The 24,524-nt window shown below is 46.9% G+C and overlaps 5 protein-coding genes across 10 annotated transcripts in view; 1 reads left to right on the forward strand and 4 right to left on the reverse strand.

The window, feature by feature from the left end:
• Positions 1-18,141, reverse strand: part of Atos (atos homolog atossa) — a 30,848-nt gene extending 12,707 nt beyond the window's left edge. The window contains exon 1 of the mRNA XM_076909297.1: positions 17,801-18,141. The gene's annotated coding sequence lies outside the window, so the exon portion shown is untranslated. The remainder of the gene's footprint in view (positions 1-17,800) is intronic.
• Positions 18,142-19,065: 924 nt separating this feature from the next.
• Positions 19,066-19,915, reverse strand: LOC143432637 (translation machinery-associated protein 7 homolog). Its single transcript, XM_076909412.1, has 2 exons — positions 19,763-19,915; positions 19,066-19,438 (listed from the first exon to the last, which is right to left on the reverse strand). Exon 2 carries the CDS (start codon positions 19,435-19,437, stop codon positions 19,243-19,245), a length of 195 nt encoding a protein of 64 aa, XP_076765527.1. The 5' UTR covers position 19,438; positions 19,763-19,915; the 3' UTR covers positions 19,066-19,242.
• A 615-nt stretch (positions 19,916-20,530) lies between these two features.
• On the forward strand, positions 20,531-21,558 carry Dhfr (dihydrofolate reductase). The gene is made up of 5 exons (XM_076909402.1): positions 20,531-20,681; positions 20,769-20,924; positions 20,994-21,117; positions 21,186-21,295; positions 21,378-21,558. Exons 1-5 carry the CDS (start codon positions 20,599-20,601, stop codon positions 21,451-21,453), a joined length of 549 nt encoding a protein of 182 aa, XP_076765517.1. The 5' UTR covers positions 20,531-20,598; the 3' UTR covers positions 21,454-21,558.
• On the reverse strand, positions 21,552-22,495 carry Hint1 (histidine triad nucleotide binding protein 1). The gene is made up of 2 exons (XM_076909403.1): positions 22,170-22,495; positions 21,552-21,884 (listed from the first exon to the last, which is right to left on the reverse strand). Exons 1-2 carry the CDS (start codon positions 22,371-22,373, stop codon positions 21,615-21,617), a joined length of 474 nt encoding a protein of 157 aa, XP_076765518.1. The 5' UTR covers positions 22,374-22,495; the 3' UTR covers positions 21,552-21,614.
• A 118-nt stretch (positions 22,496-22,613) lies between these two features.
• Positions 22,614-24,524, reverse strand: part of LOC143432610 (cyclin-dependent kinase 4) — a 30,471-nt gene continuing 28,560 nt past the window's right edge. For 5 of the 6 annotated variants that reach the window (XM_076909366.1, XM_076909368.1, XM_076909365.1 and 2 more), the window contains exons 3-5: positions 24,109-24,453; positions 23,869-24,029; positions 22,614-23,793 (exon numbers count right to left, since the gene is read on the reverse strand). In XM_076909366.1, coding sequence (XP_076765481.1) covers positions 23,574-23,793; positions 23,869-24,029; positions 24,109-24,453 — 726 coding nt within the window. In that variant the 3' untranslated portion in view covers positions 22,614-23,573. The remainder of the gene's footprint in view (positions 23,794-23,868; positions 24,030-24,108; positions 24,454-24,524) is intronic. The other variant, XM_076909364.1, reaches the window with a different exon arrangement.

Genomic DNA, 24,524 nt, shown 5'->3' on the forward strand with positions numbered 1-24,524 from the left:
GGACGAGGGAACCGTGTAATTTTATCGAGCGACGATTTACGACACCACGAGAACTCCGCGTTTCTTCTGAAATCTCCGATTAACTTAATGAACGCTGGTACGAAGTGTGTCGCGCTTTTTTTTTGCTCGATCGGATTCCCCGATGAAAGACGAGGTGGCCACGCGGGAGCGCAACAACGCGAGACGCCCATTAACCGCTGCATATATGAGACAACGACGCGTGAAATTTATGGTTGAAACGCGTGCGCAAACGCGTTACCTGAATTACACGGCTTCCAGTGGTGGTTGCTTGCTAATTCTATTAGCCGTGACAATTTTTCTTTTTCTATTCGCGTTTCAAAGGAAACGCGATCGCGTTCTTTCCGTTCGCGACACGAAATCAATCCGTCTCTTATCGAAGTCGAAACCAACTCCCTCCCGCCGTCGTTTCGATAACGCAGATATACCCCAGTCCTGGGTCAACTTTTCGTTTCTTGTAAACAATCCAATATCAGACACGACGGTTCCGTGGCTGACTCGAACCGCGATCAAAACGCTAATAAAACAATCACGATCTTAATTCGATTATTTCACAGCACGTGGGTATCGAGCTATTTTTCAGTCGCGACGCAGACAAGCAAAAACTATATGCTCGCCCCTGTGCCATTCTGCGAGTCGACAGAGTGGCAGAGCACATGGTGGAAAATAAATTGAATCCACGCTGTTGCCGAAATAATTGGTTGCAATCAGCGGCATCCGGCTAGTCAGGGAGCAAATAAAACGCGAAATTACAGGTTCCCCGTCTATGATATTTCGCTGTAACGCGTGACAAGCAAGATTCGTTACGCGCGTTCACGTGCAAATCTTGTCGAAGCCGAGACGGAGTTGGCCGCTGTGTTCAATTAGAAAGCGGTTCTTCAGGAACGCGCATCGTTTCATTAACAAAACGGCCACGGTTCCAAGTGAGGGGGCGATAAATGTTTCGCGATTTAACCAGGATTCAGATTTCTAGCGGATGGACGACGAAGGATTCGCACGTAGCCCCCACTTTCCCCTTTCATTTTGCAAGCTGGAAATTTTTGGTGGTGCAAATTTCACAAAACACTTCCGAATAGAACTAATTCAGATTGCGCTCGCTGCGTCGACGGTTGATTCGATTAGTGAAGGATAATTCGAAGCGAGCGAATGATTTTCGTCCAAGGCTTGGCGATCCGCGTCGCTTATCGGCGAGCAACCGGACGCGTAATGTACGAGTAGAGCCTAATCGGGTGTGTTTACACGCTCGATGAAGGAAATCATTGATCAGGAGGAGGCCGTCTTCTGTTGGCACCGGTCCGTTACCAATTAGCTCGTTAACATGCCTCGCGATGCGCTAAGGCCGCGCCTCTGCACACGCGCATCCCGTGCAATAAACCATCTCTAACACCCAACCGTTGTCTAGCTTCTGAGAACCGGCTCTCCGTTCCCCCCTCGAGAAAGTCGCGAGAGATCCACTTGCGTTCTGTTCGCGATTTATTCCGTGACCCGTTGAACGGGTAACACGACGGGACACAGGCGAACGGGTAACCGCGAACCAACGACGACGACGACGACGATGACGACGACGAAGTCTCGAACACGCTCGCTCCAGCGAACGAACTTTCGAAGGATAACGGGGATCTCGCAGCGGCCTCTAATTTTAGTGACTGCTCGAGCACCAACTCTGGCTCGGAAAGTGAACGATAAACAAGATAGACGCGATATTCTTTTTGCGACGCGAGTCGAGAGAGCACGGATCCGAACGCGTACCGTGGAATCAGCTCTCGACGGTTGAAAAGGGGTAACGATTGCTAGCCGCCTCGTCGAACCGATCCTATAAATCTTGGCGCGTCACGCGTCGACGGGCTCTCCACCTCCTCGAGGGAGATCCGAGACCGGTGGAAATGGTGATTTTCTTATTTCGAACGCGGCGCATCCAGCCACCGGGATATATTGGAAACGGGAAATCAGAGATGTCTGTTGACCGTGTGGCAGAGAACACCGAGGAGGAAATGCGTATATCAACCAGCATTTGAATACCCTCTGCCTCCGACAACTTTATTTCTCTCATCGCGGAGTCAAATGCGGCAGAAATTATACGACACGGAACCGATGATCGTTCGCGTCTGTATATTTGATGCGTCGAGTGTAATAAATCTCGAACGACTGAAAGACGTGCACTTACACGCGCGCAGCCATTTTTCAAGCAAGACGAATAAAGTTTCCAGACGAATTCGAGACCGTTTTTCGTAATATCTCGAGCCGAAGGGACTCGAGCAGCTCGGCGACCGATGAATCGTTATCATCCTAACGTAGCCCTTTTCACTCTCCCTTCGTCCTTCGAGAAAAGGGTCGCCGGTTGCCGCGTCTAGACGCGGTCGACCCTCCTCTGTCTGATTTCGGGGGAACAGCCAGCGCGGAGGTTGAAGAACCCTCTGCCAACATCGAGAAAACCCAAACGGAAACAAAGACCTCCTGATTACGCATGCGAGGGTGAAGATGAGCGAGTCGCTGATTAATCGAAAAGCATCTCCGTACCGCTTTAATTATTCCCCCCTTCCCATCGCCGTTACGTTTAACCAGCCGATGCTCCTTTCGTACTTTCGATCGAGACGCAGATCGATAGTTCTCGATACGGATTAACTGTTTAATTTAAGTACACCGTAGAATCCTCCCGTCTCGGTAATTACGGTTCTGAAATGGCGTTGTAAATTGTTGGCACAGCGGTGAAAAGGGAAACTGAGGCGGTAAAAATGGCCGCGTTGCACAATAGCCGCGCGGCGGTGAAATTTATCGTCCGGCGAAAAGAAAACGCGACCTGGTGGATTCGGTAATCTACGTTGTCGACACTGGCGAGGTGATAACTGGTTCCGAACTTTGCGTAACGGTCGTGAGAAACCGGTGAAAGGGACAAAACGGAGCTTCGTTAGAGCACGTGGAATCGGGGACGAACGGAATTAAAGGGGGGTATCGGAGACTTTAAGAAACGGGGTCGATTCCGGTGGCTCGCGAGGGTGCGATCAATCTCGCCGTTTTATTTCCCTGAATCTATAACCCGCGCAACCGTGCGCGATAAATGGCCCGTTGAAGCTGCGACTGTCCTGCTATCAGCGGTTGCTGTTATTTATTACGCGATAGCGGTGCCTCGTAGTTTGTTAACCCCGTTCGGAAGGTTCTCTTACTTCATCGTGCCGAAACAATGAAAGCGTGCGACGGAAAAATCGCGACGGATCGAACAACCGAAGAAGCAAGCATCTCGAAACGAATCTAACGAGTAAACAGCGACGACAAAGCGTCGTACGCGCGTCGTAAAAGAGCGCGCTGCTCTAATCGCGGGGAGACCTACATTTCCTTGGCGAAATCTCGCGATAAATTTGAGGCGAACAAAGGAAAAGTCTGGAAAACGAATGGAATTGCTATCTGCCATGCGTGGCACAGTTTCGCCGCGACAAAAACGTCGATGATTCGATCAAGGTTGAGCGCGCTCGTTTCTGCGTGGCCCTGCGAGCAACACACTGGGGTGGTGTACGACGTTTTTATTCGCTAATAAAACTGGCCAAAGTGTCCGAGCGTTTCGGGTATTGCCGCGAAGGCAGCCCCTTTTACGGGAATTAATGGACGCTGGGGAACGGATTGTCAATAAGGAGCGCGCGTTTCCATTGATTCCATCCTGGTAGAGGCGATCAGCTCGGCCCTAAAGACGTATACCCGCGTACTAACCGTTCAGGAAACCTAGAACCCGCTGCACCGGCCGGACTGCATCTTGTTTTCTTTCGTCACGTGCACCAGGGAAGGAACACGAGCCCAATGGCCGCGGACGTGACACAACAACAAATTTAAAGGGACTACAAAAATCTCGAACGCTATGCGAACCCGTTCCGAATGCATCCGCTCGTCCCTCCGACTCGGTAATTAAAGTTTCGACTCTGCTGCGGGTCCCAAGATTTCGGAGCTCGTTTAGAACTCGTTCGAGAATTTCCATTCGTCTTTTCTTCCCCTATTAAGGCGTCAAGGGGGGTGAGTTTCGTGTCGACTACGAATTCTGAGGGTAATTTGCTCCAAGTTCATCCAGATTCAGTTTAATCCGCGGAGGGAGTACAAAGACGAGGCCGTTGCGTTCGGGAGAGTCTATTTAATCCCGTGGCTGGCACCTCTTCGAGACGTCGATGGTGTCGAACGATCTTGAAAAGGGCTGCTAGACAAAGGGCGCTCCGATCTCTGTCGTATCGAATGTCGCGACAAATTTAATCGCGTTCCATTTTTGGCTGCAACGCGTGCAGGCTACGGAGTTTAATTACACCGCTTCGCTTCCTTCCGTCAGGCAAACGACGTCTCTCTGGTTTCTCGCTCGCCAAGGCCACGAATGACGCGCGTGATACGGGAGGTAATTAATTGGACGATCAAAAATCGCGATTCACGAGCCGCGGGTAAACAAATTTTGCTGGCGAACGGATCGTGTCCACCAGCTAACGACACCGACGACCGATTTCGCTTTTAGGCTGCGAGCAGTTCCGCCGGCTAGACTTTAAATTTAAACGGTACTCGTTCGCTTCGACAAGTCGTCGAGACGCGTTTTTCTCCGCGCGCGTCTCCTTCGATGTCTCTATCGAACTCCGCTGCGAACCAATTCGAGATGATGCTCTCTCGATCCTGAAGTCTGACTTTGAACTAAATCCTCGTAAACGCAGATTTCAGAACGCGTCCTTTCTTTGTAGATCCCGATCGAACTGAGACAATCCATATCGATTAATAGCTTCGACGCGCTCGTTGAAGCAAACAGTGAACATCCGAGACAACGAAACACATTCGTGCACGGATAACGATTTACACCCTGTTTTATTACCACCAAGTTTACTGTACGATTGTTTGCGCCAGATACGCCCAAAATACCCTTTGTCGCAGGATTCTACCAGTCCCAAGGATTTCCCGGCAGAGCTAACGGAACGCAGCCTTTTGCCGTGATTCCCATACCGATGCCGCTCTCCGCGACAAAAACCTTTATACGATGAATAATATTTTCTCACTGACCCGGAGCGTCGAAACGACTTAATGGGCTCCCTCTCTGTACAACTTGTGGCCCACACGATGCCCGTATGTATCGTGTGGGTTTGAAAAGCGATGGTAATACCAAACAATCGAAAGACATCGGTCTCGGCTAACTGCGTTTCATCCGGCGCTGTATTATATTCCGCCTCTACGGGGAAATCGCCGTTTTACGTAATTACATCGAATTGACGGCAAGCTTTTCTCTCTGCTTCCCTCTCAATTACTCCGCGGAGCAATCAGCTTCAACCATTAATCATGAATCACCGCTTAGCGCTAACAATTTTAGTTCGTTTTCTTTTTCTTCCCTTTTTTTTCTGTTTCAACTGATTACCCCCTTAAATGGTACTCCCTTTCGAGGCATAAATAACTGCTAAGGAAATCTAATAGCGGCTGCGTCGCGGTGTCGGCCAAGGGAAACGCGCATCGTCGTCCGTAAGATGTTATTACAGGGAACAAAGTGCGACGTAATCGAAAAGCCTCCGTCGCGAGGGCGGCGGGTCCCGGAAGACTCGTCCGAGAAAGGACTCGTCTCGCAACCCCGCGCTCGGCTTCCAAGATCACAGTTCGATCGCGAGGTGGGGCGTGAAAATTCGCGGCCAACTGCAAATAGCGGATCGTTGCGTAACGGGAAAATTTGATCGGCGAAATGTCGGCTAACGACGAATTAAGAATCGCGCAGCAGGTCGGCTGGCATCGCTAATGGCGGCACGGTTTAACCATCCACCTTGCGAATGACTTTCTATTTCCAGAGGCATTAGAGGGTCTCGCGTGCGCAGCTGTTGCACACACGTGGAGTCATGTATATTAAACAGGAGCGAGTGAAATCTCTCCGTTGAAAAAGCAAACCGTTGATGACCTTAGACGAACGGCCTGGGATCCGCCGGCAGGAGGCTACGCAGCCGAGTGTAGAACGCGGTGAGAACGATGGAAATTTCAAGTCGCGGCCCGGCACGAAAAGAAAACCGTGTATCGCGTTACGAGCACCGCTGGCTGCGACCCTGAGAGCTTGTGCAGCGGTCGGCAAAGGAAAAACCGGGATCTAAACTAAGTCGGCCACAGGCGATTCGAGTATCCACCGCCACGTGAGACCGTTTCTATTTCTATTTCCAGAAACACGGTGGACATTGGAGACTCGCGCGGCTCGCACCGCTCGAATCAGGATGTTCTTAGAAGGCTTACTCCAAAACGGACGTATCCGATACCGAAACGAGAGTATCTGTCGATGGACTCGAGCAAAGTGGCGAGAGCCATCAAACATCCGCTTGGTTCGAGCCAAATCGAAATCATTGGAAAACCAAACGGAAAACAGTTGAGAGCAGATATCGAGAGAGACCTCAAACTTCCGTTTCTACTTCTTTTCCTGTCAACATAATCCACTTAGCGTCCGCGAAGCTCACAACCGATCGTTCCACTGCGTTTTCGATTTTGATTTTCTTTTTCAACGTTAAAAAACCGAGGATTTCTATCGCGAATGCTTGCGAACGCCATGAGGAAACACTTGTACGACACTTTCGGTGTCTCGAGATTTGTCGACGCTCTTGACCACGCTCGCCTAAATCCAGATCCCGTGAACAAGGATCGCGTAGAACGTTCGAGACGGTTCAAAACGGAGCCAAGAGGCACACGGAGGTGCGGGTCCCGTGTAAACTGGTAAAAGAAACAGCGATGGTAGGAGCTGGGTCGGAGCAAAAGAAGCGGAGGTGAAAGAGCGGTCCTCTGGATATCATGTCAAGGCTAATGTTTATCGATCGAATAGTAGGTACACAAGCCTCTACGGTTGCTTATCGACTCTGCTCGCACATCGTCTACCTCTGTATCCTTTTCCCTCCCTGCTTTAAACTCGTCGCGGTTTCTTCGTCCTGTGTTCACGAGTAGGTGCAGTGTCGAGCCAAAAACAGGCACCTCTGCGTACTGTTGTTCGAATCGAACAACATCTCACTGCTTGTGCGTTTATTGCTATTAAAAAAGGCTGTTGCGATTATTTCTAATTCATAGTTGCCTTCTTTCCTTTCCTTCTTTCTCGAAGAAGAAATGTCGTACAAAATCTTGCGAGAAACTTTACAGATATAACATGAGTTACTTCTCTGTAATTCGTAGAAATGAAAGAGGAAAAAAGAGAGAATCAATGGAGAAATAACGAGAAAGTAAGGAGACCACTGGGCCCCAGCTAGGTACGAGCCTGGCTGGTGCTGGGGGCTCGGTATCAGCGGCGAGGTCAGCTGAGCGTGGCGTCGAGCCCTCAGCTGGGTAGGAAAGATGGCGTCGAACAGCTGATCGGGCGTCCGTGCATGCGCAGTGCCGCGCACGCCAGCAGACGCCGTGCGAGCGCACGTGCGAAATATCGAAAGTCTATTTCCAGGTTGGAACGAAAATGGCTCGCCGTTTCCCGTGCCATATGGCTCGATTCGCGGCTGATTCCCACCAAGGGAACAAAGGCCGCCGGCTAACCCTTTGACCATGAGACTATTTTAGGAAGAAAGCACAATGCCGTGCAATCTTTCCATTGAACCACTTCATTACGAATGGGGGGAGCTCTTTGACGTCGAGCCTCGTTGAGACAACAAATTATACCCGCGCGTTGATTACGTTGCGGGAAGAAAAGAGGAAAAGAAAAAGGAAAAAAAATACCCTCTCGAATCCATTGTCGTCTCGCGTATCGGGGCATGAATTCTTCGACTGACAATGGCGCGGACCGTATTTATCGAGCAGAACTTGAATCGACCTCTTCAATCGTCCCTGTTATTGATCGGGCATTTTTTTTTTCTAATATCACGTCGTGAAAGCCTTGCAACGGAGAATTACGAGGTCGTAGGGAGCTTTATCTTATCGCTCGCTGGCTGTATCCACTATCTCTGGGACAAATAGTACTTTCACTTGAGAACGATGACGTTACGAGCAAGCTCGAGCTCTCCGCTTGCAGCGAATCGAACGGGAGGCTCGCGAAAAGCGCTCGAGGGCGGCTTTCCGAGCATTTTCCGGCGAGTCGAGCCCTTGAAATTGCCGCGGTTAGGTTGCATCGATCGATGCCACGTACAGCTGTTCGAACTGGTTACCAAAAGTCTGCTTTATATGCTTGACATTCCAGCTGGTATCGTGCCAACGCTAATCGTCACGATATTGCGGCACGTTCGTGACGTTTCTCGCTCCGTGTCCTTTCACTCTGGCCAGGTGCTCGAGTCTCCCGTTGCATCGATCGCGTCGCGTGTACGTGTGTACGAAAATCCAAAAGGAAAGTACCGTTCCGTTTTGCAACGGCGCGCGACTGTCAAATCGACCTGCGTTCTACCGTCGAACGCTTTCAGAACCCGCCACGGTTCGAAACCAGATTCGACCAGTCGCGGCGGTCTCGAGTTACCCGAGGAAACCCCAAAGTTCTACGACGAAGTTGTCGCAACGAGGACCTCGCGTCGTTAAATGACCCGTCGCCATAGACGGAAAGAATGGTCGGAGAACGCTTCGGCTACGGGGGCAACAATGTCGAATATCCTGTTTCCATTTCGTCGCCGAGTAAATCACGGTGACCACCGCCTGGGATCCCTGGTACCTGACGGCATGAACGAGCAATCCTTTCTCGTTCGTGTGTCCTTTCACTCGAGCCAGGTGCTACGAATTTTTACGGGACGGTCGAAATAGGCAGAAGCGGTCAGAAAAACAACGGCACCTCTCTCGTTACCGAGGGAAGCCACGGAACTACGGACACGTAGAAGTCTAGACGAAAGCAGTTCCGAGGCTCGAATTCAATAGGGATTTGAATTTCGAACCGACAACTATTTTCGACTGCTCTTGAATAATTCAACGAACGGTGAGGGAACGATGTTGCAGCGTGTAACTCGTACAAGAAAAGCCTAAACCGCGTCCAAGAGAAGCTTGAATATCACGAGCGACAGCTATGAGCTCACAGTTTCCCCTTGACGAGTCACCGCTTTTGCCATCGATTAATGCGCGTTGCGTTGTATAACTTAATTACGATTCCCAATGAGCCGCTCGTTAGTACCTCGAGGCGTACACGGATACGGCTGGGAGATTAGATTAAGTCCCCGTGAATGACAACGGCGAATGGCAAACGGGACATGTCTCGTTTATAAATCTCGGGCAACTGCGTAAATCGAAATGCAACGCGGCTCTCGTCGATTTGGAAATCACGCGGTGGAATCCTTTCACCTGGCGACGAACGAGTGGATATAGAACGACCCGTTGGAACCAAGTCAAACGATTTTGCGTAACGAGTTCGTTTGTCTCGGCGCAAGGGTTCGATTCGGTAAAAATGCACGAAAGGCAGAAAGGCGGCACTCGAAGCGACGAGGATGGGCGTTATTCAGGCGAACGGCATTCCGAGGGAAAAATGGGAGACTACTTGAAATCGTGACGGAAGAAAGTGCACGGTAATTGAAAGGCGACACGCGATATCTCGATCACGTGTTCGCCGATCGATCTCTCGCAGACCAACCGTCTGGTGACACTGATCTGGCCCCGAGTTCCGCGTGGCGTCCACACGCGGTGCATCCGCGGAGCTTGCGAATTGCGCGTAAAATCGGCGCGCGCGATTGCATAATGCGCTTGCACGAGTGCAGCGGCGAACACGTGTCGGTGCGTGGTACGGTGCAACGATACCGTGGCACCACAACTGGCTGTTGCTAACTCGCGAAACCGCACCCTGCCCGGCTGGTGTCGTTTCGTGACATCGGAACGATTTCAAAAGGAAGGGAAACGGGACGAGCCTCCGAACCAGTCCGCGAACGAGACATTCGATCGTTCGACTCGCTCGTACGCAGCGAAATTCGAGTTTCCCGGGACTTAACCAACGCGAACCACACTTCGCGTGAATTACCCGTGTAACTACGATGGATACGTGTCGAGCGAATGAATCGAGATCATGCGGGTGTCGCGTGAACGAGGGGCGAACAACGAGATGAACCAAGTAACGATATTTTACGATGTAGTAACAGTTCGAACGGAATCGTTTCGCGGTTTACCGTTTGGTCAGCCTATCCTACTTCCTACGGCGACTTCCTGTTTTCTTAACGCGAAAAACAGGGCCGAGCCCATTGCGCTGCCCGGCGATCTGTTAAACCCGATGGCAAGCTGTGCAACAGAGGGAACGAGATCGCTAGAAATACACCGCGAGTCGCGCGTACCTTTCGATTCCATCCGCGATTCCACTGCCAAAAGAACGAATCCAACGGCCGCCTAAAAATAAACCCGCGCTTCCGGTAGGCTCCGTGGCTCTGTTTCGCAGAGCCGTCCACGACGGAATACCGTCTCTGCAGAACGAGCACCGCGCGGTGAAAACGCACCACTCCGCGACGTTGTTCCCGTTTTCCTCCGTCACGGCTTTCTATCGCGCACTTCCGCGCACACCGTCGCGGGAAACACGAAGTACGCGATCGATTTAGGAAAAGACGACGACGCTCGAAAATCGCGAAAAACAAAAAGCGAAGGAAATCGAGGGTTCTCTCGCGATTTCTCGAGATTGACCCACACAGCGTTTCACTTTTGCGGTGTACAGGCTTGAAACTGGGTCGGCTGGCCGAAGTAACAAGGGGTGCACGGTTCATGTGGACGAATCTATCCCGGCTAGCTCCGCTCTGACGCGGGGAGAACGTCCACCCTCTCAGACGTCACTCGAATTATCCTATCAACTCAAAGAGCCCAGATGAAAGCGGTACGATATCGCATAGTTTCCATAGACAAAATTTGATACGACACCAAACACACGGCTGAAAGCTGCGTCTATATACGAGACCGCCAGGTTGCCTTTCAAATCCGGACGTTCGATTTCCAGTCGAATTTCATGGGATGTATAATTCACGAGATTAAAACTAGTCGGTCTAACGAGCGTTCAACCTTGTACGAGATTAGTTAGGAATTCCTTTTAGCCAGATCATTACAAGTTTCATAATTCGTACAACGATTCGTGCAATTTTCCTTGTCGAGATCGATATCCGTGCAATCGGACGCTCTCTCGTGTCTCTCTGGTGCCTGATTTTTACGTCTCAGCGAGTATTCTTAATTTTAATCCATGTAAAAAAAAAAAGAAAAAAAACGAAAAGAGGCAGAAAATATTTGCAGCGATGTGCTTTACCATGATAACGTTATCGCGCAAAGGCAAACAGCTCGACTCGAGCCGACACGTTATGACATAACACACGGGGGAAGACAATGTCCCCACTTGTTTCCCCCCCAGAATCGCGGGGAATCGAAGATCGCGCGGTTAGAGACGCGATCTCTCGGGAGTACGGGAAGTGGCTCGTACCTGTTTCGTGCCTCTAATATGCGTGGAGGCCGTCGCTATCCAGTTTCACGATGATAATCAACGCTGTAAGAGTAGACTGCAATATCGAAATCCGAGACGGCCCCGAACGAGATACAGAGGTGTCGTTTTGGATTCTTTTCGCTACATCCGTGGTGCCTTTCGCGTGCGCGCGGCCATACCCCGGTGCGTGTACCTGCCGCCTCGAATATCGACTCTCTCAGTGTGAACTTGAATGACTCGGCAGGTATTGCCAGCCGATTTATGGCTACCATCAAGCTTTCCCGTTCGAGTCAGTCGCGACTCCATTTTGGCTACTGCACGTCGATCGATCGTCCGCGTAGCTTTCAGAAAAATATAAGACGCGTCCTCCGGTTAGTCTGGACACCGCGATAAATAATTGCGTTATTCCGTGGCAGCGTGCACCGTGTCGCGAATAAATGACACGCCGTGCCGGAGCGTGACGCACAATACGCCTTCCGCATTGACGAATGTCTCGACGAGGGACGGGAATGACGTCAATTTGCCGGAGGGTGAAAAAGGACTCGACGAGGATCCTTTTTATACACCGTACAACCACTTCACCTCCTTCTTGCGTTCGAGTTCTACACGCGAGTACTCGCTAAATGCTGCGCGCTACTCGACGACCGTGCACCGCTCGTTCCCGCCTCTCCAACCCCCTGGCAGAGAACACCCTCTATCGCCGCGAGAGACCGATGCGAAGAGACGAAAAGGAGAAGAAAGCAAAAAAAAGAGCGCGAATGCTGGTTAATTAAAAAACCATCGTTATCGCGGTCCAATTAGCCAAACGACGATACGCGAGGAGCGAATCGAGACCGTCGACCAGGGGAGCCGGCGAGGGCCGCGACAACCGTGAAGACGGTTGTTCGCCGGCGCAATTACGCGAAAATACATTCGCGTCCGGTGAACCCGGTACTGGGACGCCTCGAAAACGGCACGGCGAGGGTCTTGACGCGGGACAAAGGTTTTCTAGAGTGACTCCGGGGACAGGTGGAGAGAGGAGAGGCGTCTCAAAGGGGTAATGAGGCCGGTGGGTGGGAAGAAGTGGGTGCGGATCTAGGTTACCTGTATATTATGCAACCAACACCACGGAAATTTCGCGGTTGCACGTGCAACTGCGTGCACATGCACGATGGATCGTTAACCGCTCCGCGTTCGGATCTTTCCTGTTCAATTTCTAATTAACGCGTCGACGTGCAATCTCGCGTACGGACACTATCAATCTCCCGGAGAGTCGCACAGCCGCGGTGCACACCGCTTCCAAGATGGTGCGCGCGCGAAAGATTCGAGGAACTAAACGACAGCTGTTGGTGTACGCGGAACGCGAAACACGGGAAAGCCAAGATTCGAGACGAGGCGAATATTTCTGGCACGAGAACGCGTATCTTGCCCTCGACTCTGCGTCGTTCCTCGCGAACTGTTCACGATTTCTATAGCTTCCTTTTTGTTTTCAGGGTCGTTGAACCAGCGATACCGTTTTTATCATCGGACAAAAGCGAACACGCGCGACTTTCGGCGGTTCCCAATAACAAATCGGGGTCGGGCTTTTGTTTCCACGCTCGTTCACGGGACGACGAAACACGTGGCGGGCGAATCGTGCGTGAAAACAACGCGGGGGCGTCGCGTTCCGAACGAGGATCGACGAACCGGGGCTGTTTCGGTCGAGCACGCGTGAAAATTCAAGGACGAGCCGGGGTTCCTCCGCGTTCCGCCCCCGACGGATTCGGTCTCGCGATTCTCGAGATAAATTTACCGCCAACTACGCGCGTCGAGAGCCAAACCGTGGGTCCGTTTGCGAGCGACGAAACGACACGCGCGAATTTCAACAATAATTCGGAATCGAGACCTGCCGGAAAGAAACCGTGGCAACGCTAGCGAGCCACTACTCGAACTGGCAATTATCGAGCGGCGATTTATCCCGACTTTCACGGATCTTGCGATTTAAACGATAATTAACGCACGAATCCCGGTGAAAGCGAGCGAAACCGATAGTTATCGAAATGCACGTGGCGGCTGGTGCTGGGCTACGGGCAATCGTCATATTTGTGATTCATAGAGAACACTCGCTTCCTACTTCCTTGCGATTTCTACGAATCGCTTAATCGCTGACTAAGACCGCGCGATCGATCAGAAAACTCACTCGCGCTCCTTTCGAATCGCGATACGAGCTTCGACTTTTCTGGCTGTAATTGGAAAAACTTCTATATCTCGCTGACGCATCGAATCTTCCCGATTAATCGAATTTCGCTAAGATCGTTGCGCAAAACGGAGCGATTCGTTTCGCAAGTCGAGTCGAGCGGCAAGGTAAGCTAATTTTTCTCGAAACCGCGCGTGCAGATATGGAAGCGACGTGTTCCGTTCAGCTGGATGAGAACGATGAATCAACCGCAGATTAACAACTGGGATGAGCACCAAAGAATAGGTAGATACGATATCGCGGCGTGGCCAAGAAGCGGTTGCAGACGCACGCTGGTACAAGGCTGCGGTAAACGGGTCTCGTCCCTCGGATAACTCGTGCACTTGTACCTTTTATCTCGGCTGTATCGAGCTTACATAATGTCGAAATATATCGCGGCAGATATTACGCCTCGTCGACGACCGTGCGACGATCAGCCGCGAGACTGTTTCTACTCTGACTCGACGTAGCCTCGCTAGGTTTCGTGCGACCGTAATCTCGTCTCGATTCTGGCTCGTTTCTAAACGGAAAACCGACCATCGAGAGCACCGCGCCGCTGAGGTAATCCGCGCGGCCGTACAAAATGCGCGGACCGCTCGCGATGTGCTACTTGCACTCGTGAAAGTGGAGCCATGCGAGAGAACTTAACGAGTCTATCGCGATTAGCCCGGTGAGTCATTCACGTGCCGGTTGTGAGATGGTAAATGAATGTATCGCCTGGCATCGCGGTGCCATCGTTGTTTCGTTGCGCGAGAAATTACGCTCGCACGTGGAACACCGAGCAATCGATCGACGCTCGCCATTGAAATTTTCAAGTAGTTACAATACGATCTCTCGACTGTAATCGCTGCGTTCTCTCTCCGTTTAAGCTAAGCCCAGCTTCGAATTAGCCGCGCAGCGATACGAATCCTGAAAAATGACGGGCAAGGAAACCCACCGGGTGGACCCGTTTCTGCGCGCGTAACGGAAAGGGCCTTCGATTCGCTTTTTCAATTGATGCATTCCGTCGTCACGGAATACTCGCGCGTTCCGGTGCATACAGACGCTGAAGCGGACACGTACACATCCTGCCGGTACGAACGGTTCTTCGATAATGTGGGTCAGCTCGTTTACACGACCGGCTCTCTCGGCTTATCTAACCGCTAAAGCTGAATAATATAGTTCCGACAAGTTTTACGAATCCTTCGATCGTCGAGAGAAAAATGCTCGACGAGGCTGAAACGAAGCGGCAGCAGCAGGAGAAGAATATGGAAGCGAAAGAAGCTGACGCGAACGCGCTGGCTGATAACGAAACGAACGGAAAGGAGGTCGAAACGCGCGTTACCAACGTGCTCGCGAAAATTCACGCCTTTAGAACGCTCGTCGAAAATGTACAATTAAATAAACCGCCGCGCCGGGTTGTCTCGCGAGGCGAAGTTGAAAAAAAAAAAAAAAATACTCGACGATTTCCGTGTTTTCACTGTTACCGCATCGCGCACGCGCACGCGCGGCCAGACTAACGTAACGTCGGTACTTATTTACGAGTACGTCAGGTCTAAATGCGATTCAAAGAGATCGCCGATAATGCAAACCCAGCGCGTTTGGCAGGCGCGCGCGTTTATCCATTTTGCGTAACGTCGTGAAAACTTCGCCGGTCCATTGGCTCGGTATCATTGGGAATTATCAGGAGTGTTTATTTGCGTTTAGAGACGTATCTATAACAATGGTTCATTTATAGAACCGACGGTTTGCGCTCGGAAATAAAGCGGAAAAACAACCGACTGCACGTGACTTCCTGTTTCGCAGAGGACCAACCGTAGCTTGTAGAGGTCCCCGCGGTTGTAGACCCGTGCTCGAATCTTCGCGTGTAACTGAACTTTGACCTTGATTCGGTATCAGTTATGCGCATACGAATTATTCGTGTAAAAACCAGCCTGCACGGAAGTAACTCTTAGATAGATGTGACGTAACTATCGCGAATCATTATTCCTATCGAATATTTCACGTCATCTTGTTCGAATCTTGTTTAAATGCGTCTGGTTAGCGGCAAAAAAATAAATATTCCTCGCTAATATCGTAAACATTTCGATTTGTATTTCTCGCGAAATTAATTTCTTTTTTTTCTTCTCTCAAAGTGAATTGAATAAGTAATAACTGACGCAAGCGATGCCTACGTGCGATCATTAAAATAACGCGGCTGATTGGCATCAATTGACGCGGAAGCTCGTTGAATCCATTTAACGGTAACAAAAAATAAAAAGTTCTATCATCCCGCTGTCTCCCAAAGGCGGAAAAGTCCCTCCAAGCGATTGTTCGAATCTCGCGACAGTCCGCGTAGGTGCGAATCATTCGTACGTCGGCACAAGGTTACCGGAGCGAGGTACACGCGCGCGATGACGAGGCCGAAACTAACGATGGGACACTGATGCATCTACAATGCAAGGTAACCGCGGCAAAAAGCTCGCGTCCGGACACGGTTAGAAGAAACGGCACGACTCGTGCTTGTGCACGCGATTTTCTTCAAACGCAATTTCGTTGCTCGACGAAAGATCGGACTTATCAATACGCTGCGCTGATTAGTCAACAATGTGACGCAACGTGTATGATCAAGTGTCGAACGTTGTGCAAGCTGTACGGCTCTGTGTAACCTATAACCGTTGAACTTATCCAATTTTCGAATCTCCAAATTTCACGCGTTTCCTCGTCTCCGTACGCGAGATGAAAATTCTCGACGTGCGACACGATCTTTCGTAATTGCATCGGTATCCTCGTCCAAGTGCGTACGACCATGCGCCGGGTGCATATCTACGCACACGTGTCTCTCCTGACGTTAAAAGTCTGACGCAACGAACTCCTACGGATGCGTAGCGTCCAGCCGTGCGAATTACGAAAACTGCACGAGAACTTTTGCACGCGATTAAAATAGCCCTTCGCGCTAATCGTCGAGAGGTCTTGGGTCGGATTTTGGCGAGCCGCGAGTACTCCACGTGCACGTCTCCTGTGCGTCAATGTTGCGACGCAACGCGTGGTCGAAATTTAAATAGGTAGCACGGGAAATTTGAAGCGCGACTCCGCTGCGTTAGAAAAGGAACGGAAGGTCAAAGTTTACGTCGGCCACCAGCGTGATTTATATCGGGCAACGTCGAACCACCGCTCACCCTCGAGTTTCGCACATATGTATCTAAACGCGTCGCAAAAGTTTGTTGCAGCAGTTTGTTCCGCGACTCGTAACGAGCAACGGGTCGATGGAAACGTGGAAATGTTCCCGAATCGATCTAAACGATTTTAAAAACAACGTTGGCACGATTTATCGTAACGACAACATATGCGAAACGCTACGGATCGTTTAAGGTAATAGGCATACATTTCGAAACATAAAATAACCGTCGTTACGCATTTAGAGTGTCCTGTAACATTTATTAGATACAAGTCAAACAGGCCAACGCAAGGTTGACTCGTTAGACGTTCGGATTTGAAAAGAAATCCAGACTCTGAACGATCTTTCTAAACCACTGAGTATTTAAAACGCAGAATTTAACAGAACGCGTGATTTCTGCCGTTCGCGAAATTATCCGCGACCAACGGATAGACGTACTTCTATACGAGGCCTCTATTTCTAAACAATAATTAAGAGCACGACGCTCGGAACGAGGAAAGGAAAAAAATTAGCAGCGGTGATAGGACCATCGCGTTGGGAACCTAGCATCGACTCTGCGAAGGACAGTTTTCAAAAAGTTCGAAACCTCTGTCTGGAATATTCCTGTCACGCGACATTTAATCAGCTGCGTGAATTTCCTAACATGTCCCTAATGCGTGTCCAACTTATCAGCCAAGGTAAACCGAGCAGATAAAGGACGTTCGATCGGAAAGTTTGCAACTATAAAAGGTTACGTTTGTTAAGTGGAGAACCTCAAGCTTCTCGATTGGACAAGGTACATACGCGTGGCGAGAGATAAATACGCATTAAACCCGTGTGTTCTCTTCCTTTCGCAATACAACGCACCTACAATGGGCAGTTTATGCGACCACTGCGTTACGCACACATGTCAGGCGAGGAAATCGCGTTCGATCATCTCGCTGGTAATTACGACGTAACCCTCCGGGGGGTGGCGAAGATAGAGAAAAAGCATAAGGTTCGCAATATGGTACGCGATGCAGGTGAATAACATGGTGTCCCTTCGTGGGGCACACGCAAACACATGCATCGCATATCCATACCGAGCGTTTACATGACGCATGTAATGAGACGTGTTCCATTTGTATTCCTCTGAGGAAGCATAGAGACGAACTGTCACACGGGTAAAGAGAAAGAAAACGAACCGAGTACTCACCGATTTGTAATATCACGCGAGGTAGCACGATCCACCGAGCCTGGAGTCGTTCCCGTGGGTCAAATGATCCTGACGAGCTCCATGGTTTTTCCGATCTATCGTCGCGCTCGCAGATTCGTCCTTTGCTGTCGCTGTCCCTCTGTCACGGTCTACGAGCGGCGGACCCTTCGATTGTCCTCTGCGTGCAGGCTCGACGAGAGAGGTTTGACGGGTGCAGGACCAAAGCCACACAAGCACTTACGACCACCTCGAAGGTCTGTTGCCAACTGACCCAGCCAGTGACAGCTCTCCGCGAACACCCACGACCACCAACCGGTGTTCGACAAAGTAACTACTCGATGTCCGGACGATATTGTCCCGATTACCTAAAACTGAACGACACGCTTTATGTTAGAACAATCATGTATACGTGCCATGTGTTTTTCTTAGAAACTACTAATTATCCAATTTTACCCATATTTGGTGAACGATTTGATTTAATTGTAAGGTTTGCACACGATTTTATTGATAATATAATCGAACGACGATGTAAGCGAACAAAGGATACCTAAAAAGGATAGTAATGGATATACTTTTTATGTTCTTGCTTCATTTGAGGAGTTATGGAAGTATTCAGAGATGCTGCGTTTTATTAGTCTCTGTTAAGCAAAGATATTTCACGCGAAAATCAGCAATATGTGAAATATGACGAACTGGGAAGAGAATGGAGTCGAGAAATTTTTTTCGCGACAGTTGCCGACACTGTCGATCATATGGCAATCAGCTGTAATTCACGTTTCTTCAATGGACATATGCTTCCATTTGGAATAAATATTCAAAGACATTACGCAAATACATATTATTTACATCATATTATTCGTGTCTTCTGTGACTCTATTTATCTGATATTGCATAACAATATCCTCGACTTAATACACGTAATTGCATCGTTGAAACGTGCGTTCGAAATATTTGAATGAAGTATTTTAACGTCAAGGTTAATTGATGTAATGATTTATTATTCGATCGTTAAACGATACCGATTCTATGATTAAACAATGAAAATGTACAAGTTTTTGCAATTCTAAACAAAGAAATTCAGCCGCAGATAGGATCGTAGGTTTGTTTTTAGTCTTCAGAAGACACGTTTAATAAAAATTGTATTATTCTATTACTATCAATACCTTAATGCTTAAGCAGGTCGCATACAAATTTATGAAGTGCATCGGTTAAATCAGTCCATTATATTTGAATCGTAACATTAAGCAAAAGTATGTGAATGCCTATTAAATGTGTATATTGCAGTGGTTTAATCCATAAACGATTTATTTACAAGTGTTCTTCAGAGTAAGATGTCCAAGGCATATGTCGGATGATACACTAATCAATAATATCAAAATCGTATTTTGACAAGAACATGGTGTGCACGATGATCACGTGTTTCTTCGTCAGTCTTAATTGGATCATTTTTTGCCAGATTTCTTTATGCCGCCTGTGACGAGAGGACCCCTCTGACTTGCTTTCTTCGCAGCTTCAGCGAGCGCCTTCTGTTGCTCCTTCTGCTTTTGCTTGTACGCCATGTCTTCGTCATCCAAAACTTTCTGGTCCTTTTTCGGTGCCTTAAGAGGCTTTTTCTTACCACCGTCACGACCAGACATTCTAGAAGTATATCCCCAATTTTACGCGATATATTTAGAACCGTCGACCAGATTTTCTAAAAAGTTTCTACATAGCATAACCTATAAAATATCTCTTATGTCAGAATTTGTAATATTTTGAAATTAATAGGGAGCACTGTTTCGGAATTTATAGTAAATCGTAATCTAATTCAAGCTCGAGCAAATATCTCTACATTAATTTAGTATAAAAAATGAATCAAAACTATTCCAAACATATATACACAACGTGTAAAATACAAGGAAAAAAAGTTGAATTCAAAGAACAACTACTTAAGATATAGTATCAATGATTATCACTTTTTACCTTACTGTGCGGTCAAAATTTTTATGCAAAATCACCAGCTAATCTCTGAGATTTGATGTACTAAAATTCAATGCACTTGTTCGGAAACAAAGTTTGGTTAACACGTCTAAAAGTAGAATGTCGCATGACACTACGTAGTCAAGGTAGTTGTACTGCCACCTACTAGAGAAAGATTACAGAACTGCTGGTTCAGAGTACTCGCGCTGCCATCTATCGGAACGAAACGAAAGTATAAACGGATAACGTTTCGCCGATCTGCCACTAGGTGGTAAGAACACTTTCCCGCCTTATTTGCCCAATTATTCCTTAACATTCAAAGTCTAGTGTACACCTGCATATTTTCGCCTGCAATACAGCAACGAATGTGTGAAACCTGATTAAAACTTATGTGGAAATATACTTTTAAATGATTTCAAGCAAGTGCCTCAGTGGTTTCTCGATTATTCATTGTAAATGCAAAACACACGCTTTACACACTAATAAATTTTTATAAACAAGAAAGTGTTTCGTGTAAGCGTTCAATGCCACATATTTGTTCCGTGACAGCTACGATTCTAAACGTTTTCTGGTGTAAACATATTTCTCTGCCCTAAGCGAATATTTAGGATAAAATAAGTAGAATTATTTACATACGTTGTTGTTCTTAACGGTGTACATTAAACTTAAGTATTTGTACTCCTTACATTTATAAGATTGTGCTGTCCTCTGGATCATTTATATTACATATCTTTAATGACGTTCCATTCATGCTCGCGAATTGTTAACGCTGCGAAGGATCAGTGAATTACACAACTACAGAGATTGTTTGTCACGTGTCAGAGTCTTAATATTAAAAAATGTGTTCAAGTTTAAATTTAATTGCGGCAGCGTGCGAAGGAATGGGCATCGGTGTAAAAGGAAATTTACCATGGAAACTTAAGTGAGAGATACCTGAGATTACATCACAAGTTAAGTACAAGTAATACAGAACGTTCTAATCCATCTTTCGTCATGGTCATAATTGTAGAAGTGAAATGGCGTTCTTTACATCCATGACCACGACTACGAAGGATCCCGCAAAAAAGAATGTTGTTCTTATGGGACGAAGAACGTGGGAATGTATACCACCGAAATATAGGCCGTTACAAAATCGAATAAATATAGTTTTGTCGTCGAAACTTTTGTACGGATTATTTCCATTAATAATACAAATGCCGTCGAGAACATAACGAATAAAATTTTGATTACGCAGGGTTTGCGGAGATGAGGCTATCGTATGTAAAAGTATTCCACATGCTCTTGAAGTCATAAACAAATCTCCATTAAAAGATAACGTAGAAAATATATGGGTTATAGGAGGGAGCTCTGTGTACAAGGTGACGTTAACTTATATGCTTATTAAGAATACTTAATTACGAATTACATATACACGTTTGATTTGCAGGCTGCAATGGAGTCCCCGCACTTTCATCGTTTGTATTTAACGAGAATAAAAAAATATTTCGAGTGTGATACATTTTTTCCGCCTATTCCCAATGATTTCGTTTTAACTTAGTAAGTTTTGTTACTTTTGTTAACTGATTATTTATTTATCTTTCCTTTGCTTTTATTTTAATTTTTTTTTTCATTAATTCAGCGAGCCAAACATTCCTCAAGGTATTCAAGAAGAGAATGGTATACAATTCGTATATGAAGTTTACAAGAAAAATTAGATCAACATTTGCATTTGAAAATTACTTATTATTTCAAACTAACACGATTAAATATATGTTGCGTTATTTTTTTTATACTCTTTTATTGGTGTAAGGTATTTCTTTTTTGTAATTGGAAATTACAATTCCTCGCAATGTTATATCGGATCGAATAAAGTTTTTTAACCTGGAGGCCATCTCATTTGACGACCACCGAGGACGTGTATGTGCAAATGATACACTGATTGCGCACCGTTTCTACCGTCGTTGATGACTATACGGAAACCATCATCGAGACCTTGTTCTTTCGCCACTTTTCGAGCGACAATCATTAAGTGACCCAATAAAGCTTCGTCCCCATCTTCGGCTTTCGAAAGTTGCGGAATTGGTTTTCGTGGAATCACCAGAAAATGCACCGGTGCTTGGCCGTTAATGTCTTGAAATGCAACACACTAGCACAACAAAAAGTGTTTCCTTTTTTAATGAAATCTTAATTACGAAATAAATTATGTAACAATATTGAAATAATATTAAGAAAGTGTATCTGGAGCAAGTTAAAGAACATAGTATTACGTTCGACTTGACAAATTTACTATTGTCAACATATTATAATTATTTGATATCGAGTGACTATTGAAATGTGTAAAGCCGGAAGATAACCTTACAGTCTGACAACAGGAACAAGTTACTTGAACATTTTTCGAAACGACATCTTTGAAACGTTTGATTAAATTTACCTGGTCGTCTTCATAAATGAAGTTACAAGGTATTTCTTTGCGAAGTATCTTCCCAAAAATTGTATCTCCACCGGGCGCAGCGGTTTGTGCTTTCTCTACTTCGGTCGCCATTTTTCTCCAGCATGGAGCACGATTCGGTAGATTGGCATTTAAGTATGGTAGCCGTTTCGATGAATTTAGCACGATATTTAAGAGCAGCCTCATTTCGAGTGCACTTTATTGTGTCTTCGGTGTGTGAAATCAACGCATTAATATTGCGGATATATTACTGATTAAATTGTGCGATTAAGAGAGTGCAACGTTCAAGACGCCATGTTACGAATAATAAATGGCGGTAAATTCGAATTAGAGATGCGCATCGTTGCACTTTGCGTTACACTCAGCTTGTTGGTTTACAGTTCTAATTTTCCTACCTAATTTCAATTTAAGAATAGTTTCTCGATATATAAAACTATAAAATCTTTATTCTGCACAGTCTTATCAAAGGTCTTTCACACTTTTTTTTTACAAACTGTGTAATATAGGTGTATATAAATATTGTTCGTATAGTTAAGATTTATACACATACTGAACATAAAATACATTATTAAACGCTATTAATTATTTGCTTTACATACATATGGCAGTGTACTTTCTGGTTTTTCGAGGAAGATTCTATGTCTCCCCGACAAATCTAACGGGTCAATAGGCCCCAGTCTTACAAGAATAACGTTATTTAATAGTACTACGCTTACTATTAAGTATAATTACATAGAAGGCAAGGGTTACGAACGTTCGAGCAACTTTGGAAGGCACACCTAGTTAATCGTTATACGAAATTATATTTGGTGCGCATTCGTGAATTCTATTCGTGCTTGATTGTTCGGTAGGTACCATAAAGCAAATGAATAATCGACAGATTTATAATAGATTTGGGTTCACATTAGTTTCTTGGAAATAAAAAATATATAATGCAATTATTCTACTTAAACGTTACTTAAATAAATAACGAACTAATAATATTATCGTTAAATACACTAACTAAGTGAAAATTATACAGTCCACTAAATAAATCAGATAAAGCGCTATTTGTCTCGATGTATAACGACTGCATGTAATTAAGTTACGATAATGCTCCGACGCAACGCAACAGTCGTATGAATTAAATATGGTGATAGTTTCGTAAAACGTAGTAAACGTGTTTTGCAATTGTAATTTCTAATCGGAGAAAAGAATATTTATAAGCCGTACGTGCTTACGGAGATTCGTATCGTATTATCCTCGTGAACTATATTACCTGCTTAAAACAAAAATTACTTAGACGTCTCTTAAAATGATACACTTACGTATTTTTGGATACCGTCACGTCAGTCTGTACTTGAAAAACTACTAAAGACACCAAAAAATACTCACAGAAAGTAATCATCACGAGTCATTTTGAGTGAAATACCGGTGTCTGAGGGCCTGAGCTGCTGTCAACCGTCTATGTGGGTCAAACGTAAGCAAACTTTTAATTAAATCTAGTCCGTGCTCATTGAGATCAGGTATTATTGCTGCAAGAGGTTTTGGTTGTCTGTACGGGAATGCAGTCCAACTAAGCGATACGTTTTCTGGCCACTCCTCTTGCGACGGGGTTCCAATTACTCTGCGAGGCGATTAAAGCACTATGAGAATAATCACTATTCGCTGTCGTAAAGTCGAAAACGTCGAGTAAACTTACTGGAAAATCCTGTCGAGTTGGTCACCTTCGCTCGTACCAGGGAACAATGGTTCGAGCCTGCTCAATTCTGCTAGTATGCATCCCACGGACCAAACGTCAACGGGTGTTGCATAAGAGCATCCTAGAAGGACTTCTGGTGCGCGATACCACTGCGTCACGACCTGTACACGGGAATTGATTCTCATCATCTCCCACCGACTGAAATACCCATAAGCGACCCGCGTAACTTAATTAACTCACCACGGAAGTCAATCTCATCTCAAAGTCGTACGTTTTTGCCAAACCAAAATCAGCTATCTTTATTCTCCCCTCTCTGGATACCAACAAATTTTGAGGCTTTAAATCCCTGTGTATGATCCTATGGCTATGTAAAAATTCTACTCCCTTGAGTATCTCCTCCGACATTTGCTTCACCAGATGCGACGGGATGCCTGACCTTGGACAAGAGGACATGTAGGATGCTAGATCTCTTTCGACGTGCTCGAACACCAGCCATAACGTTAGTCCCCGATCCAGCCTCTCTGACCTCCCATCGGCGGAAGGTAAATGCAAATAATTTCCTTGACAAACGTCCAGTAGTCTCACCTGCGTAACACAACAGAAGAATATAAACGTAACGCGAATAGAGAGAGAGAGAGAGAAAGAGTTAGAGCGAG

The sequence above is a fragment of the Xylocopa sonorina genome, chromosome 1, assembly GCF_050948175.1.
Source record: "Xylocopa sonorina isolate GNS202 chromosome 1, iyXylSono1_principal, whole genome shotgun sequence".
Taxonomy (NCBI): domain Eukaryota; kingdom Metazoa; phylum Arthropoda; class Insecta; order Hymenoptera; family Apidae; genus Xylocopa; species Xylocopa sonorina.

What these genes read in the sequence shown, in the direction of transcription:
- LOC143432637 (XM_076909412.1), bottom strand. Translation starts at nt 19,437, where the DNA reads ATGTCTGGTCGTGACGGTGGTAAGAAAAAGCCTCTTAAGGCACCGAAA.
- Dhfr (XM_076909402.1), top strand. Translation starts at nt 20,599, where the DNA reads ATGTGTTCAAGTTTAAATTTAATTGCGGCAGCGTGCGAAGGAATGGGC. An exon ending in AATTTACCATGGAAACTTAA is followed by an intron (nt 20,682 to 20,768) that starts GTGAGAGATACC and finishes TCATAATTGTAG; the next exon opens with AAGTGAAATGGCGTTCTTTA. An exon ending in GTTTTGTCGTCGAAACTTTT is followed by an intron (nt 20,925 to 20,993) that starts GTACGGATTATT and finishes TTGATTACGCAG; the next exon opens with GGTTTGCGGAGATGAGGCTA.
- Hint1 (XM_076909403.1), bottom strand. Translation starts at nt 22,373, where the DNA reads ATGAGGCTGCTCTTAAATATCGTGCTAAATTCATCGAAACGGCTACCA. An exon ending in TCATTTATGAAGACGACCAG is followed by an intron (nt 21,885 to 22,169) that starts GTAAATTTAATC and finishes TTGTTGTGCTAG; the next exon opens with TGTGTTGCATTTCAAGACAT.